Source organism: Spinacia oleracea, chromosome 3 (assembly GCF_020520425.1).
Source record: "Spinacia oleracea cultivar Varoflay chromosome 3, BTI_SOV_V1, whole genome shotgun sequence".
In the NCBI taxonomy this organism is placed as follows: domain Eukaryota; kingdom Viridiplantae; phylum Streptophyta; class Magnoliopsida; order Caryophyllales; family Amaranthaceae; genus Spinacia; species Spinacia oleracea.
The window spans coordinates 16,639,974-16,660,091 of NC_079489.1; the positions used below are offsets into that span (position 1 = coordinate 16,639,974).

General features: G+C 35.4%; 2 protein-coding genes across 4 annotated transcripts; one reads left to right on the forward strand and one right to left on the reverse strand.

Moving 5' to 3' along the window:
- Positions 1–1,973: 1,973 nt before the first annotated feature.
- On the forward strand, positions 1,974–6,025 carry LOC110776690 (probable fructokinase-4). Its single transcript, XM_021981239.2, has 4 exons — positions 1,974–2,555; positions 4,305–4,637; positions 5,460–5,576; positions 5,688–6,025. Exons 1-4 carry the CDS (start codon positions 2,130–2,132, stop codon positions 5,820–5,822), a joined length of 1,011 nt encoding a protein of 336 aa, XP_021836931.1. The 5' UTR covers positions 1,974–2,129; the 3' UTR covers positions 5,823–6,025.
- Positions 6,026–7,072: 1,047 nt separating this feature from the next.
- LOC110776691 (uncharacterized) lies at positions 7,073–18,711 on the reverse strand. 3 transcript variants are annotated; one of them, XM_056839110.1, is made up of 8 exons: positions 18,496–18,711; positions 18,043–18,152; positions 17,064–17,213; positions 16,729–16,967; positions 15,830–15,940; positions 8,230–8,274; positions 7,620–7,743; positions 7,073–7,108 (listed from the first exon to the last, which is right to left on the reverse strand). In XM_056839110.1, exons 1-8 carry the CDS (start codon positions 18,596–18,598, stop codon positions 7,088–7,090), a joined length of 903 nt encoding a protein of 300 aa, XP_056695088.1. In that variant the 5' UTR covers positions 18,599–18,711; the 3' UTR covers positions 7,073–7,087. The 3 variants fall into 3 exon arrangements, 2 of the variants coding, with proteins under 2 accessions (XP_056695088.1, XP_021836932.2); XR_002530235.2 differs by lacking the exon at positions 7,073–7,108 and adding an exon at positions 12,175–12,668 and having other exon boundaries at positions 7,648–7,743; positions 18,496–18,710; XM_021981240.2 differs by lacking the exon at positions 7,073–7,108 and having other exon boundaries at positions 7,376–7,743; positions 18,496–18,709.
- Between the last annotated feature and the right edge of the window lie 1,407 nt (positions 18,712–20,118).

Here is a 20,118-nt window from a genome sequence, read left to right on the forward strand (position 1 = left end):
GTTTTACCACCTAAAAAATAAAAATTGTTTTTTACCATCTAAAAATAAAATAAAAATTGGCTTTTACCACCTCTTAACTAAAAAAATGAATGAAAACATTATGTAAATTAATGGGGAGTAAGGAAAAATGATAGCTTATATACATGAAAATTGAAAATCGTGGGAGAAGAGCGGGAAATGAAAAATATAGTCGTTGAAATGGGTCCGCATAACGTTTTCGACCATCTTTCCGGTGAAAAGGTGGTAAAAAACAATTTTTATTTTATTTTTAGGTGCTAAAACACAATTTTTATTTTTTTAGGTGGTAAAAAACAATTTCTCAATTTTTTTAGGTGGTAAAAAACAATTTTTTCTTTTATTTATTTAATATTTTGAAAAAACACTGGAGTACTCCATATTATTTGTTACCTTTTACATTTTATTTGATTTTCCTCCTAAAATAGGTAATTCTTCATATGTTTATTCTATTCCAATTTGATCTGATTCCATTCCCGTACGAGTTGATATTCACACCAAGACCAAGACTTCGGATATGATTTCTTTCCAAAAGAGTTTAGATTCAGTAATACCAAGAGTAAATAAGTGACTAGCAATTTATCCCAATCTCAATAAGCAATTTATCCCAATCTCAATAAGCAATTATCCAAAAATTACCAACCACAATCCAATAATCCACATAAGTTATACATAGTACAATAGATAATTGGGTTTTTTCTACCATGTCGTATTATAAATTAATTGTGTTTTTTCTGTATGATCAAATAAACTACTATATAAATTACGAATAGGAGCTAAACGCACGTAATAGCTACTATCTCTGTTTCAGAAAGTTGTTTCCGCTTTGGAAAATGTGTCCAAAGTATGAAAACTCTGACCGTAAATTCCCACTATTATATACATCAAAATGCTACATGTAAGATCTTGTTAGATTGGTCTCGTTATTCATATTCAGAATATCAACTTTTTATAATTTTTTCACATATGAAATTAGATATATTAGTAGTTAAATATTGCATTGGAGTCCGTGCAAACAATAACTGTAAAGAACTTTATGAAACGGAAGGTAATAATTAGTAATATTATGTTGATGGAGAAAGAACAAAATACACTACGAATATACTATAAGTGATATCAATGATGTCTTGGCCTAGTGGTTAAGACTGAGGGCTGTGTACAATAGGTCTCAGGTTCGAATCCCCCGCCCCCATTTATAATTTATATTGCCCTCGTGGCTCATTCGCACCAAAAAAAAAATACTATAAGTGATAGTATCTTGTAAGTAAAACGGTAAAAGTAGTAGTTTATACGTACTCCTTTACACTCCAACAATCATAGATTCATAGTAACACTATTGTAGACATTAGACATACACAAATATTTCGTACAATAATATCCATGTGAATAATAAATTCATTCTTATCCAACAATCCTAACATAAAATTCAATTAATTTGAAATAGATAAAACTACTCGGTATCCACAAATTTTATAGAATTTTCAGTCCTAAATGAATTAAAGTAACATTAAACGTACTGAGTATGTAGAATTGTAGAGTGCATAATTGTATATTGATAATATGAATGCTAATTTCTTTTTCAACAAGAAAATCAAATATTTTGTTAATTGACGAAATTATTACGGAGTACTAAATTAAAAAGATCCACCTCCCTTAATTGTAATCCATACATTAGTCAATATTCTAACTCTATCCACGGTAAATGTATTTAATTGAGGTAAAATTTCACTAATTACAAAAAACTTTCCCTAATTCAATTCGATCTTTCTTAATTTTCGTTAACTTTTCCGTGGTAGTAATTAATCCTCATCGGATTAACGCAGAAAGGTGGTCCCCACTTTCTAACTTTCGTAAGATCCAAGTTTAAAAAACTACTCCTAATAAAATTAGAATTATTATATCCCAACCTCATCTTACCCACTAATTTCTCCTATTTATACCCACAATTCTCACTAACCTTCCACAAATCAAAATTCAATTTTCTCCTTATAATATTTCGCTCTTTATATAGTCCCTCCCATCACCCTCCTTTCCCATCTCCTTATTTTCTCTCTCTCCAAAATTCAGCCTTATTTTTGTACCTCTCTCATTCTTTATTTTTCTCTTTCTCAACAATGGCTACACCCAACAATGGCGAACTTCCAAACGGTGCCGACACCAAAGGCTTAGTCGTAAGCTTCGGTGAGATGTTGATCGACTTTGTGCCCACTGTCTCCGGCGTATCCCTCGCCGAAGCGCCGGGATTCCTTAAAGCTCCCGGAGGCGCTCCTGCGAATGTCGCGATCGCGGTGTCAAGGCTCGGAGGAAACGCCGCTTTCGTCGGAAAGCTAGGAGATGACGAGTTCGGAAACATGCTCGCCGGGATCCTTAAAGAAAACGGAGTTTCCGGCGATGGATTGACGTTCGATAAAGGCGCGAGAACTGCTCTCGCTTTCGTCACCTTGAAAGCTGACGGTGATAGAGAATTCATGTTCTACCGTAATCCTAGCGCCGATATGCTTCTCACTCCTGAAGAGCTTAACCTCGATCTCATTCGATCGGTAATTTTTGATTCTCTATATCTCTATAATTTCATAAATCAAACATTTATAACACGGTATCGATCCGAGCCCGTGTGATTTTTTCGTGCATTCGGATTATTCGTGTAGATTTTCTTTGACTTTAATGCGTTTGTTATACTTTAATGCGTTTGTTGCGTTGGTGATATGTTTACTTTCGATATACTCTAGACGGATAACTGTTAGTATCATGTCGGAAAATAAGGACTAAGACTAGGAATTCTTCATAGTTAGTACATACCACAAGATCTGGAAATATTAATCTTAATTCTGAATTTTAAAAGAATTCAATTTTATTATGTAACGTATAAACTATAAAGTGTTTTTGTATGTTCGTTTGGCATGATCAGGCGCCGATTGTTGTTATTATCTTGTAAGGTGTTTATCCATATAGTTTTGAAACAAATTAACGAAATGGTTATAAAAGGATTGGGGTATTTGGTAGGTGATCCTGCGAATGTGGTAGATCTTTTGTCGTTTTAGTGTTTTGGTGCACAAAGGAGGCGGACAAATTGGTACTTTGGTAGGATATTTGATTAATTAGATGAGTGTAGAATGAATTTGTTGTTTGATAACGCCCTCTCACGCCCTCAATTGACTGTAGGACCCATTGTACCAAGATGTTTAGAAATAGGCTCCACCTCCAAATCAGTAGATGGCAAATATTGAAATGGAATCCTTTGACTCTAAAATTATAAAAATGTTCAATAAATCATAATTTATTTTCCTCCATAAATAAATTATAAATAAATCAATTGCATGAAATATTTATCAAATAATTTTTGGTTTAACATTGGCGTACGGAATGTTTATAATACTATTCTTAGAAATTGTCAAATTGGTGTAAAAGAATCAAATTTCACGAATTTTATAGGAAATCATGTGATAGGCCATCCTGTAACGAATACGGAGCATTAAATTACTCCGTATTTATAAATCAAGCTTTTTTCTCTTTCATTGAAGAATACTCCGTACGAGGTACGACTTGTATATACAGTATTTTCGGTAACTCCGCAAGTTGAAAGATGTATACCAGAAATTACTCCAATCCGTTTCACTACTGTAATATGTATAGGATCATCAACATGACTATGAGTTTCTTCAAAGTTTGTTGTAATAGTAAAAACATTACTCCGTGATTTATTGGAAAAAGTAACAAGATTAATGCTTTTAAGCTTATTGGATATCGTTAAATACGATGACCATTTACTAGAAAGGATGGGACCCACATCTTATTGAATTCAATCCCCGCCTCCTCTGCTGGTCCTACGCAGAGTTAAGGGGTCAGGAAACAAAAATTGACATCCTCTGTTCTCTTTATTAACGCCTAATTTTTAGATGCCATTTTTTTCCAATGTTGGCCGTCCAATTTTGCTTTCGGATTATTCAATTCAATAATTAAATGATGTTTACTTAGATTTGGAATCAAAGTGGACTTGCAATATAATTTAATTTAGACAAGTTGTTTAGGTACAACATGCAGAATGACTAATGGGGTTGTGTAATGACATGATTAAGGAGTCAAGTTGCTCTTTTATAATTAGTAACTTTATTATGTGAATGGATCACTTTCGGCTAATTTAGTAGTTTGTTTGCGTACATACTCTAAAATTGAAGCATTTGAAATCGTTATCCATTCACAAATTCTTGTATAAGACGGTATGAGTTTGTTTATAATTTGTCGTGGGAGTGATGCTAATAATGTAATTGTTATTTTTGTTGATATTTCAGGCTAAGGTTTTCCATTATGGGTCAATTAGTTTGATTGTGGAGCCTTGTAGATCGGCTCATCTGAAAGCAATGGAGGAGGCCAAAAAGGCCGGAGCTCTGCTTTCGTATGACCCCAACCTTCGGTTGCCATTGTGGCCTTCCGCCAAGGAGGCTCGTGAGCAGATCTTGAGCATCTGGGACAAGGCAGAGGTGATCAAGATTAGTGACAACGAGTTGGAATTTCTTACAGAAACCAACACAATCGATGATGCTACTGCGATGTCATTGTGGCACCCTAACTTGAAGCTTCTCTTGGTCACTCTTGGTGACCATGGTTGCAAATACTACACCAAGGTAATCCCTTCCCTCACATAATAACCTTCCTTAATTTCAGCATTTGACACTAATTTACCAAAAACTTGGTAACTGTTTTGTCAAGCAGCATGATTACTAATGCTTAATGTTTGCTTAGTCCTAAAGCATGGTTAGTGATGCAATTTATACGTAAAATAGCCAATTAGCAAACGGCATGGACCACAACAATGACATTGCATGTGAGAGTGACGTTTTTATCCAATTTTAGATTTTAGATGTAGTCTTCTGCATGAGTTTCATAGAGATAAAGTCTTTCATACTTTAATGTAATGTCCTTTTCCATGCTTCATGGCTTCATGCAGCATTTCGGTGTAATCCTTACTATAAATTGGAAATTTATACTTGCTTCTTCCCCATAGCTTTTGTGTTGAAACTTTTAATGTATACCAGAGGCCAGATATTTCATTTTCCTCTTCTGTTGTTTTAAGGGGCTGCATAAATTAGGAAACACCCGGGAAACCCCCCTGATTAACACAAATGACACGTTAATGTTAACACATAATCTCTTAGCTATACATATTTGATGGTATAACCTGCTTTAATTTGATTGAGACATAGATAGTGTGATCCGAAATTACTAGGAGAATTCGTAGGGCAAGGGTTGTTGGGATGTCATTGTTGACTCATTTTAAATATTTATTCATCAACACTCATGATTCATGATTATGTATAATTTAATCATTCATGTTTCATGATTATGTAGTATAATTTAATCAGAACAAACCCAATGTGTCTTAAATTTAATCACGATTCATTATAATTCTAGATTTATAATTTGTTTTATATCTACCAATATTGTAGAACTTCAAGGGAAGTGTGGACGCATTTAAGGTAAAAGCAGTTGATACAACTGGAGCTGGCGACTCCTTTGTCGGTGCTTTGCTAGGCAAGATGGTCGATGATCACTCTATTATTGAGGTAATCTCCTTTTCATGTTAAAATCTGAAGTCTAGCTATGTGTGTTTGAGCACATTTATTTATTTTTGTTTCGGCTAGATTATTGACTAATCGTTTAATTAACATATTCAGGACGAATCAAGATTAAGAGAGGCATTGACATTTGCTAATGCATGCGGAGCTATTACAACCACAAAGAAGGGAGCAATCCCAGCTCTTCCTACAGTAGAGGATGTTAAGGAGCTCATTAAGAATGCGTCAAACTGATTTCTTTCTTGTTGTCATTCTTTGTTGTTAGATCTCTGTGTTTCTGTTATGGAGTTTGTGTTCATTTACCGGGATTTTATTAATTAGTGACTTCAAGAGAATTAGGGGTGTGTGGGGGAATAAATATGTTGTATTATGCGTCTTTTTGCAATTCAAAGAGGCAATTATAGATATCCATGGCGTGCACCTAGTTTTTGAGTTTACTTTGCCCCTTTCTATTTTTTATTCTGAATGTCTTTTACATTATTGTATGACTATATCACACGAGTATATGATGCCTTTTATATTAGCATTTCTCGAATCCTAAAATAGCAATGCTTTGTAATTGATTTTTTAGTATTAAAATGACAAAAGGGATAAAAAAAAAATGGGATTAACTTTTAAAAAGACAGATAAATGTGGGATGCTTAAAATCAATTTTTCCTTACACAAATTTATTAAAGGTGGTTTATTATAAATCTGAGTAAAAGTTAAGGTAAAATGTTTAAAAGTTATTTTTTTTTTTTTTTGAGGGCAAAGCTTAGTGCATTATTAAGGGACAAAGTGTCCGAAAAAACATACGGGGCCACCTCACGGGAACAATGGTTAACCCAAACTTGTTCTACACCGAATGGCACTAATCTAGCGAGGTTAAACATAAGTAACTTTTTTTTTATATGTTTAAAAGTTACTTTAATATAATGAAAAATTTATATATTTTTTTAATAATAAAATTTTTCGATTTAAATAAAACTATCCTTTTAAAATCACTAATAAAAGTGACTATGTAACCGTTTCAAATGTTTATTTATTAAAAAAAAATATAATAAATTAACAAAATTAGGTAAAAGTCAATCAAAATATGTTAAAAATTAACAAAAACACGCAATGTACTACGGAGTATAAATTTATTGTACACCTTGTTCATGCAAGATATTTTGTTTTCCTTATATTTCTAAGGAAAATGATATACACGAAACAAATATATTTAAAAGCGATTTCCAAAATCCAAACAAAGAGAATTTAGTAAAAAAAGTAAATAATTAGAATTTTAATACTGTATTTGGTTCCTGGTAAATACAGTACTTTTGGAGCGATGGATATCTGGATTTCAAAAATTCAAAACAGGATTTTCTTGAACAATCGTGTAAATTACTCGCAGTTTTCAATTGACTCAGGCATATGCGCGATAGTTTACAGGACAAAAGCTACCATATTTTAAAAGTAAAACCTTTATTTTGCTTTTTGGCGAGGTGAGCTTCTGGTACAAAAGGTCCTACAAACTTTTACCAAGGCGTAGGCAGAATCTACAGAGGGGAGTATAAAGATCATAACGTGAGGTAGAGCAGACATTGAACTCCAAAGAAAAACAAGAAAAGAGTTTCATACAAATATGGACTCAATAATTCAGTGGTGCTGAATGCTGATGTGAGAATCTTCAAACTCGTTGAAAGATGAAAAGGCGAAAGGTGGAGTCTTTGTCTATAACTTTAACCTTGTCGATGTATAAACGACTTGGCTTACATATATTCCGTTTTGCATCTTACATGCTTATGCTAATTTACTGTATTAGATATGCATAACGAAAAAGAGCTCTTCACGCAACTGGATTAAGATAAGCATAACGAACTACCAACCATGACTTCAACTCAAGTCAATGGACTGAAACAGTGAAACCCAAAATGTAGTAGTACAGAAAAAATATTGTAACTACAATTGGCTTCATGTGTGATTCTATGTGACTTTTAACTTGAACTATCATGATAAGGTAAACATTGGCTATTACAATGCTATGGCTTGGGGATAGCATTCACTGACCTCCATTTTTAAGGACCTCCACATTTGTTTACATTTTTCTCTTTTTGCTTCTACCTGAAGCCAAAATGCTTCTGCCCACGGTTCATTGCGACCTTCCATACTCAAGTCGTAGGGTACTGAAAAACTGTAACCATCTTCATGTAAGCATAAGATTCCAAGAATTTGTGATGCACAGATGTAAAAAGCAGGTTCGTGGTACTAGACACTAGACAGCAATAACATATCAAGATTGCAGTTGGTTTCGTGTTTAATTCTATGTGGAAAAGGGAAAACTCTTCCACTACAAGAGAACTTCAACAACATCAAAATGTCAACCAGTTGCAAATTTGCAATACAAGCTGTTAGAAGCAACTCTGACTTTTATGCATATAATTCCAAGTATGAATCAGTAAAGCTAAAACAACAACAAAAAGCTCCACGTATGACCACAAATACATACAAAGTTTTGAACTTGCCAATATGTCTATGCACATACCACAAAACTGCCACTGCTGGTTTAGACTTGGTTTATTGTAAGAAGTGTTAGGCACTAGGAAGATTGGTGCAAGAATGTAAGTGTACTTTCATGGCTAGACAGGTGTGAAACAGAAAATAAGAAATATGAGATTACCTCATTAGCTCCTCCAATGGTGATGCATTGCTACACGGGGCATTTCTGCAGAGTTGCAACAGTTAAAATTTCTCAATATGCTTCAGGTCTACCACCAGAAACAGCATTATACAATAAGCAAATGTGTCAAAGAAAATAGACACATTTATTTCAGCACAATGCTATGTACAGTGTGTACCTTAAATGGTTTTATTCTTCAAGGTGTTACTGATGATAATCACATATATTTTGTGACAGAAGTACAACAAGGTAGTATACAGCTTCTATTCGTTCGAAAAAAAACAAGGAAGTGAAACTTCTAAAAATCAAGGAAGCACTGTTTCCCTCCCTGGTTTTTTATTTCCTATCTTCACATGTTCAGAAGGAAGAGCAAATGAAAGTTTAAGATATCAAGTAAAAACAATTTCACACTCTATTGGAATTTGGAAATGCTCTGTTTGAAAAGCAGCTGAAAAAGATGACACAGGATTAAGAAAATCAAGGCATAAACTGCAGGATAAAAGACATAATAGTGGGAACAGAAAATCAAAAGGCAAAAAGGTTGGAATTTTCTTAGTCATCAGTTGGGGAATGTTGGTGGCATTAGATGCGTATGTGGCATTCACTGCCGGTCTCAAGCCCGGATAAAGGAGGAAGGTTGCGGTAGGTTGGTGGCGGCAAGCGGTAAAACTAAGTCCCATATCATGACATGAATCGACAATGGAATATCATGGGGGAGTCCCCTTCTCAGCGACGCGCTAGACCTCTTAAGCCCGGGTGTAGTGAAAAATATGTGAGGGTTGCTAGGTTGTCTCCCAGAAGCGGCGCGCCACTCTACACCCGGGGGTGGTGTCAAATATGCAAGGGTGTGCTACACTTCCTAGGCCTGAATGTAGTGGAAAATATACAAGGGTTGCTAGGTCGTCACCCGGAAGCGGCGCGCCACCCGAGGGTGGTGTTAACTATCCAAGGTTTCATGGTAAGGGTAGGGGTAAGGGTAAGGATAGTAGGATGTGTTTTGGGACTTGGAACATTGGCTCTTTGACAGAGAGATCAGTCGAATTAGTAGAGGTTTATGAGAAGGAGGAGAATTAACATATTATGTTTGCAGGAGGCCAAGTGGGTTGGAAACAAGGCAAGAGAAATAGCTCCATGGGGTTATAAGCTTTGGTATTCGGGAAAAAATAGGGGTAAGAATGGGGTACGTATCCTTATTGACCGAGAATATACTGATGATGTAGTGGACGTTTCTCGAAAGAGTGATCGAATTATGAGTATTAAGCTTGTGATAGGGGATGAAGTTGTAACTATTGTGAGTGCCTATGCACCACAAGCAGGACTAGATGCTACAACTAGACAAGAATTTGGGAGGATTTGGAAGAAGTGGTGCAACGCGTCCCTAGAAGTGAGAAACTGATCATTGGTGGGGATCTCAACGGACATGTAGGCTCGAGTCGCAATGGATTTGAAAGCATTCATGGTGGTTTTGGGTATGGGGATCGGAATGAAGCGGGAAATGCTATTTTGGATTTTGCATTGGCGTATGACTTGGGTATAATGAACACTTGGTTTGAGAAAAGACACTCTCACCTAGTAACCTATAGGAGTGGAGGTAATACGAGTCAGATCGACTTCTCTTTAGTAAGGATTGCTTTGAGACAGTGCTACACCAATGGTAAGGTGATTCCGGGTGAGAGTACATCAACCCAACATAGACTTGTGGTACTTGATTTTCAAGGTCGAAGTTATATAAGGAGGAGAAGACCACTAGTGAAGCCTAGGATCAAGTGGTGGAAACTTCAAGGGAAGCAACAACTAAAATTCGTGGAAAAGTTGGCAAGTGAAGGTATTCGGATCGGAGATATGGATTTGGATATAGACTCATTATGGACAAAAATGGAGCACACCATAAAGGGAGTGGCGAAAGAGGTCCTAGGGCAATCTAAAGGAATCATCCCACCAAGTAAGGACACATCTAGGTGGAACGAAGTTGTGCAACAAGCTATAAAGAGAAAACGAGAATGCTATAAAGATTTGGGAAAATGTAGAAGTGATGAGAGTTACGAGAAGTACAAGGAGGCTAAAGGGAAGCAAAGAAGGTCGTAAGAGAGGCTAGAGCAAAGGTGAATCAGGATATTTAAGCAATATTGGATACAAAAGAAGGGGAAAGGACATCTATGGACTTGCTCGAATGAGAGATAGAAAGCCGCGAGACATCGGGAAGATTAAATGTGAAAAATGTTGATCAACAAGTTTTGGTGGGAGGTAAGGAATCAAGGATAGATGGAGGTTCTACTTTGATAACTTGTTTAACGGGGATCAAAGGCACGATATTGGAGATACGAATATCCCTCGGGATATGGTTAACCTAGACTTTATGCGAAAAATTCAAAAGAGAGAAGTCGAAATGTCATTAAAAAAGATGGGACGCAAGAGGGCAGTGGCCCCGACGACATACCTATCGAAGTTTGGAGATGCTTGGGAGAGAGAGGGGTTGTATGGTTAACAACTCTTTTCAACAAGATTTGGGGAAGTAATAGGATGCCATTAGAGTGGAGGAAAAGTACTATCATCCCCTTGTACAAGAATAAGGGTGATGTCCAGATTGTGCCAACTATCGAGGAATCAAACTAATGAGTCATACTATGAAACTTTGAGGGCGGATTATTGAGCAAAGATTAAGGAAAACTGTGAAGATTTTGGAAAACCAGTTTGGATTTATGCCTGGGAGATCGACTATGGAGGTCATTCATCTTATAAGGCAACTAATGGAGAATTATCGGGATAAAAAGAAAGGTTGACATATGGTTTTCATTGATTTGGAGAAGGCGTATGATAAAGTACCGAGGGAAATTCTTTGGTGGGCATTAAGTAGGAAAGGAATTTCGAGGAAGTATATTGATATCATCAAGGACATGTGCGAGGGAGTTAGCACGAGTGTGAGAACTAGTGTTGGTAACACCGAAGAATTCCTCATTACGATTGGAGTGTATCAAGGTTCCGCACTTAGCCGGTTTCTTTTTGCTATAGTCATGGACGAATTGACGAGGTTAATTCAAGATGGTATACCTTGGTACATGATGTTTGCAGATGATATTGTGTTGATTGATGAAACAAAAGGAGTGGAAAGTAAGTTGGAGTTATGGAGACAAACTTTGGAATCTCGGGGTTTTAGGCTGAGTAGAAACAAGACGAATTATATGGAGAGTAAGTTTAGTGGAGTCCAAGACACAGAGACAGGAGCAATTACCTTAGACGGAAAAATTGTCCAAGACTCTTAAATGTTCCGTTATTTAGGATCTACTATCCAAAAGGATGGAGAATCGGATGGCGATGTAGCTCATTGAATCAAAGTAGGTTGGTTGAAGTGGAAAAGTGTCACGAGGTTCCTAAGTGATCCAGGCATGCCCCAAAGATTGAAGGAAATTTTTTACCGCAAGGCAATTCGACCGACGTTGTTATACGGCACAGAATGTTGGGCAGTGAAACATTTCACATGCATAAGATGAATGTTGCGGAGATGCGCATGTTACGTTGGATGTGTGGGCATACAAGAAATGATCGTTTGAGGAATGAGATTATTAGGAAGAAAGTAGGGGTTGCACCGATTGAGTTTAAGATGACGGAAAATCGTTTAAGATGGTTTGGGCATGTAAACAGAAGATCAAGTGATGCCCCGGTTAGGAAACTAGAAGGGTGGCAATGTGATTGAATTGCAAGGGGTAGGGGAAGACCTAAGAAAACTTGGAGGAATGTGATTAGCACTATATGAGCCTTCTTGGGATTGAGGAAAATATGGCGTTGGATAGGACAAAGTTGAGGGGGAGAATATACATTGATGACTTCATTTGACTTATACAACTTCCATTTTGACTGTTCTTACTCCCTTTTTTCTTTATTCTTTTCTTTTATATATATATATATGTATATATAGAGAGAGAGGAAGGCTCTCGTGAGAACACTTACTTACGGTGAGAACACTTCCTTACGGCGAGAACACTTTCTATAATGGCATTATCGTAATTTTTATAAACAAATACCCAATTTGATTATTATTTCCCCTTTTTTTTCATATTTTCGGTGCTCTTTCTCTCTCTTCAATTCCTCTCTCTCTTCCGTTTTCGAACACCACCACCATCCGGCGATTTCCGGTCGTAGCCACCACCGCATTCGGCCATTGCAGCTCTACCTCCGACCGTTGCCTCTCGATAATCGTCGCTCGCAGGTCGTTATTTCATCATTTCTGGTGCTCATCATCTCTCTTCAATTCCTCTCTCTCTCTTTTTCGAACACCACCAACTTTCAGCCACGCCTCTCGCTGCCGCCGCCGCTGCTCCCTCTCGCCGGTGGTTGTGGTTCGCGAATCAGGTAAACACAATTTTCAGTTCAGCAATTCTCATTCGATCCTTCGAAATCGAAATCGAGTTTAATCCGCTCTCTTCTCGATCTGTTTGGTTAACCTGATTCAAATAATTAGAAATTAAAATCTATTTCAAAAATTAGAAATTAAAATCGATTTCAAAAATTAAAAATTAAAATCGATTTGAATCGATTTCTCAATTCCAAAATTAAAATCGATTTTCAGGAGTTCCAATCTCGCCGGTCGTAGCAAGTCGGCGCCGCTCATACCTCACCGGCGACGTTGACGTCTCCTCCTTCCTCCTCCAATTCCTCAATTTATCCGAATTCATGTTTTAAATTTATCCGAAATTTATCCGGATTCATGTTCTAAATTTCAATATTTATCCGGATTCATGTTCTACATTCCAATTCCAATTCCTCAAATCAGATTGATGTTCTAAATTTATACGGCGACTCAGTCGAATGAGGGTGGAGTGGCGGTGAAGATGGAGGTAGATGTTGAGGAGAGAGACAGAGAGACGACTGTGAGGGAGTTTGGAGAGCTGTACTGAAGTTTGGAGAGGTTTATGAGCTGGAAATTAAACAGGAATGGAATTGGAGAAGTAGAGGATAGAGTTGGCTAAAGAATTGGAGTTTTAGAGTCAGATTATGTTTGTTGATGCTCAAATTCTGCTTGAAAAAGCATTCTAACCAGAATCTGCCTCAAGAGGTCAGATTTTAAAGTTATTGGTTGATTTTGATAGTGTTGTTTTTCGAACCAAATTTTGAACGAAGGCAACAAACTTATAATCGGACCAAAAAACGAACAAAATCGTGAAATTTTTAACAAAATCAAACCGGATTTTCGCAGGTGTTCTAGACATTTAGAACATGCTTTAACAAAATTAGAACATGCATGAATAAATTTAGAACACGCTTGAATAAATTTTGAAACACGGTTGAATAAAGTTATGATTGGATAAATTTAGAAAGCTTGAATATGTATCCCATGCTTGAATTGATTTAGAACATGAATTAACTTAAAACATGCTTGAATTAATTTATAACATGTTTAATAATTTTAGAACATGCTTGAATTAATTTAGAACACGAGCTTAAATTTTTAGAACATGTATATATGTTTATGTGTTGACTAGGTTCTCATGTTCTAAATTTAGAACATGCTTGAATGGATTTAAAACATGCTTGAATAAGTTTAGAACATGCTTGAATAAATTTTGAAATACAATGAATAAAGTTAGAACATGCTGAAAGTTTGAATAAATTTAAAACTTGCTTGAATAAATTTAGAACATGTTTGAATGGATTTAGAACAAGCTTGAATAAATTTAGAACGTGGTTGAATAAATTTAGAACATGCTTGAATAAATTTAGAACATCGTTGAATAAATTTAGAACATGCTTGAATAAATTTAGAACATGCTTGAATAAATTTAGAACGTGGTTGAATAAATTTAGAACTTGGTTGAACAAATTTAGAACATCGTTGAATAAATTTAGAACATGCTTGAATAAATTTAGAACGTGCTTGAATAAATTTAGAACATGAGCTTACAAAATTTAGAACATGGTTGAATAATTTTAGAACATGCTTGAATTAATCTAGAACATGAGGTTAAAAATTTAGAACATGGTTGAATAAAATTAAAACATGCTTGAATAAATTTAGAACATGGATGAACCAATTTAGAATATGGTTAAATAAGTTTAGAACATGGTTGAATAAATTTAGAACATTAGTTTGAAAATTTAGAACATGCTTGAATAAATTTAGAACATGCTTGAATAAATTTAGAACATGAGCTTACAAATTTAGAACATGGTTGAATAATTTTAGAACATGCTTGAATTAATCTAGAACATGAGGTTAAAAATTTAAAACATGGTTGAATAATTTTAGAACATGCTTGAATTAATCTAGAACATGAGGTTAAAAATTTAGAACATGGTTGAATACAATTAAAACATGCTTGAATAAATTTAGAACATGGCTGAACCAATTTAGAATATGGTTAAATAAGTTTAGAACATGGTTGAATAAATTTAGAACATGAGTTTGAAAATTTAGAACATTGTTAAACAAATATAGAACATAGAGAGTGTAAAAGTGTTCTCACCATAAGAAGTGTTCTTACATAAGGAGGTGTTCTCACCGGATCCCTCCCCTATATATATATATATATATATATATATATATATATATATATATATATATATATATATATATATATATATATATATATATATATATATTTTGTTTTACATGTTGTTTTGAAATGTACTTATTTTACTTATTTATTTTAAACTTTACTTATTTTTATTATCCCTTATAATATTTTGCTGTAATATATATTTATTTATTTTTTCCTCTTATCTTACTTTCATTAATTCCACTTTCTCCCTCTTCCTTGTTTATTCTTTTAATTTTGCGCTCTCTTCTGGTTGGATTGGTGACAATGACAATCTCCTACGACGATTTATGTTAGCCGACCCCAAAACATTTTGGGACTAAGGCTTTGTTGTTATTGTTGTATCAGATGGGGAATGTTAATGAAATCTCACTGGATCATGAATTTTGCATGCTATTGTCGCCATGATATGAAAACTGCTTAGTGAGACATTTATTCTTAATAGTTTTCTGCTCAAAATCCACATTTTTTAATTTTCAACAGCTCATCGTCTTTTGTAAACTCTCAGAGCATAAGAACCGATTCAGTGCCACTAGTACCCACAGTTGGTTTCAAGGATGGATTTCCTCTTGTATTGGGGTAGACAAGGCATATGCCGCATATCTAGAGCTCAAAGCAAAACTATGAGATTCAGCCCTCATCCTACATTATTTAGTTCATGTTATATTATATCAGTAAGCTAGATCTTTGAATACCCAAGTTCACTATTTGTCATACGTGTATTCAACAAGAACATAACTTGCTGTTAAAAATATCATTCTACCAGTTTCTAATTCAGTTGCATGATTACATCTCTTTCTCAAAGGTTTTGCATATAGTCTAAAACTCTACATACTCTATTTTAGCTCAATGTAAGCCACACAGTTCCTTCTTTCTTGCTTATGTAAGTTCCTATTCTGAAAAAGAATATAATGGATGCCTAAATAATAAAGACTGATTGTTAACAGTCTCGCGATTCCTCCATGTCAGTTAACTCCCAATTTCAGCTACACATGGAAAAAGTATACAGCAAAACAGAAAATAGAAAACAGAAGCATCAGGAACATATTAAAGGTTTAAAGGCAGCAGACCTGTGAACTAGAACTTTGTAAAGGCGAAGAGGCTTGGTTGAGAGATTATAGATAGCATCTGATATATGGTCCTTGCCAAACAGGTACACCACTGGATAACCAAGGAGCCATCTGTGTACAATATATAGTTACATTTACAAACGGTGCTTATCTTCTTAAGTTAATATCAAGGATTGATTCAAGCAAAGAGTGATTCTGGCGTGCACAGATTCTAGTCACCACCATTCATTATCTTTTTTCACATAGTACGTCTGACATATGAACATTACTTCGAGAAACAATGTTAAAATGCAGAGGTCACATATATTTTGAGTAGAGAAAGGGGGACGTATTATCCATATCTTCAAGTGATCTCATCCTCATATTTCCACAACCAGATTTTAGAGCAAAGAAACTTCGGGGAAACAAGAATAGGAAAAGGATAAAACAAGAATAGGAGTTGTTCTTTCATTTATTTAAGACTCGAATTCTTACGATAAAACAAGTTTATATTGTCATTGATGAAATAGAGTCCATGAAATTGAAACAAACCTTGTTAATGACATACAAACAATAATCTTCAGACCTTTCAAAAGAATCTAAACTGTTGTATATTTGATCCATCAGGAGCATAAGAACATTTTTATTTTTTGAGGGAAGGAACACAAGAACTTTCCATAAATCAAATCTGGTTAACAGGATAGCATCTGAACAAGTCTTGCATAAGTCATCCACTCACCCTCACTACAAGCATCTACTGAAAGAACCGTTAATTTAGTACTAGTCCTTACCGGATAATGACCGATAAAGAATGCACTGAGGATAACATACTTCTTGATCCACATATTCTACTATTGCAAGTGTTTGACACGTGATCACTTCATAGTAACTAGTAAAATTTAAATGAGGTCAGGAGTTACCCATTTAAGGTCGGTATTGTAATCTGATTGTCTTGCATGCAGCTACTGAAATCAAGAGCTTCCGAGCCCTGGCAAAGCTTAGAAGAAGCTTTAGCATATTTCTGGTAGTCTTCACTTTGTCCTGGGCCTCCTGGCAAAGCATCCCTATTAACACCATCAGAAGTAAAAACCAACAAGAACAGATTTTGAACTGACACCAACTCCTTGATGGCTGAGCTCCCAGAATCTGTTGATATCATCTGAAATACGTAAAGTAAGGAAGTCAGAGAGAGGAGGAGGAAACCCATTAGTAACATGCAAACAGTTTTAAAAAATCGCTGTTTTATTTCAGCTACCTTTGGAGGATCCTGTTCAAGGTCAACAAAATACTGTTTAGCATCCGAGCTCAAACTCCAAATAACGTATTCAGCAAACTCCCTGACATTTAACAGGTAGATCATATCTTCAATAACCATTACTCTTAACTGCTGGAAAATAGTAGACTCCTGAAAGAGGGCATAAATATACAGTTACTGTTGATGGCAATATTAGAAATCACTAAATCTTTTCAGAACTTGTGTGAAATAGGTTTACAATTTGCAAGAAAGTCACATTGCATGCTGTAAGAATATGATGATAGGGTCAAAGGGGCTATGACTCCTTGACTTCTGGACTTCTGGTGCATAAGCCTTCAAAAACCTTTAGAAATACGAAGTGACTTTTTTCCCACTAGTATAAGTCCTCCCTTAAGATCCATGAAGAAGGATTTTGCTCCTACAATAACTTGCGCCTGTATTATTACATTTTTTTCAATATTAGGGATGGATGATTTTTTATAAGAAAACTACTCCCTCTTCAAAATAATTGACCATAAATCTTGTGCATTTTGAGTATTCTTTTCTATCATATGAAATGCATAGATTATTCAGGCTAAATCTAGCATACACTAAAAACCTGCACAAAAATGTATGGGTACTTGAGACTTAATCTAGCAACAACTACGAACAAATCATAGACTAAATAGTCAAATTCAAAATTTTCGCTCTTTATAGCACTTTTTTCATTTACCCAATCGGGAAGAATAGGTCAACTGATAACTCCAGTTCCAGTTTTTCATTACCTTTTTGTGTAATTTCCTAGTTCTAATGTTATCTGTATCTTTTAGAGTTGGCTACTAGAATCAGAGAAGGGTACATGTTCAAGTGTCGGATTCAGCTATATTACGAAATATTAAGGATCCGACATAGATACTTGAGGTGAAATGAAGGTTCGTGTTACATCAAATGCTCTCAATCAAAGGTGTTCAAAACTCTCGAGAAAAAAAGTAGCAAAAACCTTGTGAATAAGATCAAGAAGAGAACATAAGTGCTGTTGGAGCTCAGGCATCTTTCCACCATAGTCTACCATCACAAGAGGTCTCATCCCTGAGCACAATGCCAAAACATCTACAACAGCAAATTCATTATGTCACTAATATTCTCCATTTCTTTTTTCTCTAATTTAATAAACTTTGTTACATAATTTCAACCAATATGTTTACTGCCCAAATTCAACTAACCAATACACATAAAATCATAACTTTCCCCCCAAAAGATAATTAACCCAGCTCAAATATCAGATTATCATAAATAAATTCATCAATACATAAAATCAATGAAATGAGATTATTAAACCCGAAGTGGGTGTGCAATCAATTGAACAAAAGTTGCAAAGAAAAGAAACCTAGAAATGAAATTGAACTTTGAATGGGATTATATGCTAGGTTGTAATTAAAGAGGGGAAACAAACCAATTTCAAGACGGAGTTTTGAAGAAGGTTTAAGGCGCCATTTGATTTGAGAAAGGGCGAAAGTTAAGACATTCAATGCTTCTTCCATTTGCGCGCTCTCCATGGTTGATTGATCAGGCTTGCAGTTGCTCCGGCGGTCCGACCACCTTGCGAATTACGGGTATTCGGAAGTACGAAGGAAGCGATGTCATTAAGAAAAGAGTAAAATCTTTTCTCTTTTTTTTTAAGAGAATGAGTTAAAGCAAATTTGTAAAATCACATCTTAATGTAATTATTTTTTGCAAAAGACAATTAAAGGCAAATTTTCGGCATTGATCGAGTTTTTTCGGCAATGATCGAGTTTTTCCGGTCATTGACATGCACATAAGCAGCACGTGTGGCTTTGTTTGGTTATAAAAAAATCTTTTATAACCAAATTTTGCGAGCAAGGACCTTATATCCTATTTTTTGCGAAATCACAAATTAATGTAAATTTTTATGCGAAAGACAACCAAAGGCAAGTTTTCGGCATTGATTGAGTTTTTCCATCCATTGACTTGCACATGAGCAGCACGTGTGGCTTTATTTTGCTAACCACACCCAATTTCTTGGACGGTACTCCAAACACTCGCAGTTCCAAATTCTCTCTCCTCCCAAATCCAATAAAAAGTCTTTAAAAATGGTGGCATCAACCATGGTGCTCGATCCTAAACCAGTCCCACCACCACCCCAACCTTTAGAACCACTATCAACTGACTCATTCACTCTCTAAGGCCGATTGAATTCCCTAGAAAGGCAAATCGCATAAACTTCCCTCATTTCAAACTCTGAACCCAAGAATCCCCTTTCTCTCAAACCAAAAAATGTCAGGCGAAGAAGAAGAGAACGCATCCGAGCTAAAAGTGGGCGAAAATAAATTAGATTTTTCCTAATTGTCAAAACGTCTGAGAAATTTTATTTGTTGCTTGATCAATCAGAATAGTGTTTGATTTAAGAATTGGTGAAATCAACCCCTAATTATCTGGAGATTGGGTAGATATTAATTCACTCTTATTTCCGCAATATTTCATTTTCATTATGCATCACTGTGTGCTTAGCAAAATAAAGCCACATGTGCTGCTCACGTACAAGTCAATGGCCAAAAAAGCTCAGTCAATGCCGGAAACTTACCTTTAGTTGTTTTTCGCAAAAAAGTTTACATTAAGGTATAATTTCACAAAAAAAATTGTATAAGGTTCTTTCTCGCAAAAATTGGGTTATAAAAGGTCATTTTATAATAAAATAAATCCCCACGTGCTGCTCACGTGTAAGTCAATGGCCGTAAAAGCTCAGTCAATGTCGGAAACTGTCCTTTGGTTGTCTTTTGCAAAAAAAAAAAATACATTAATGTGTGATTTCGCAAAGGTCCTTTCTCGCAAATATTGGGTTATAAAAGGTCATTTTTAGCAAATTTGTCAATCTTAAAACCGTTTGGTGAAAATTCTTAGATACATCAGAATACACCGTGCATAAAAGGATAATTTTATGCACATTGATGGTTCTTATCCCATTTTCTCCTTACATGTGAGGAAAAATGTGAGAGCGTGCACCGTGCACTGGATGCATGTAATATATTCTAATTGTTTGGTACCACTATCAGTTCTA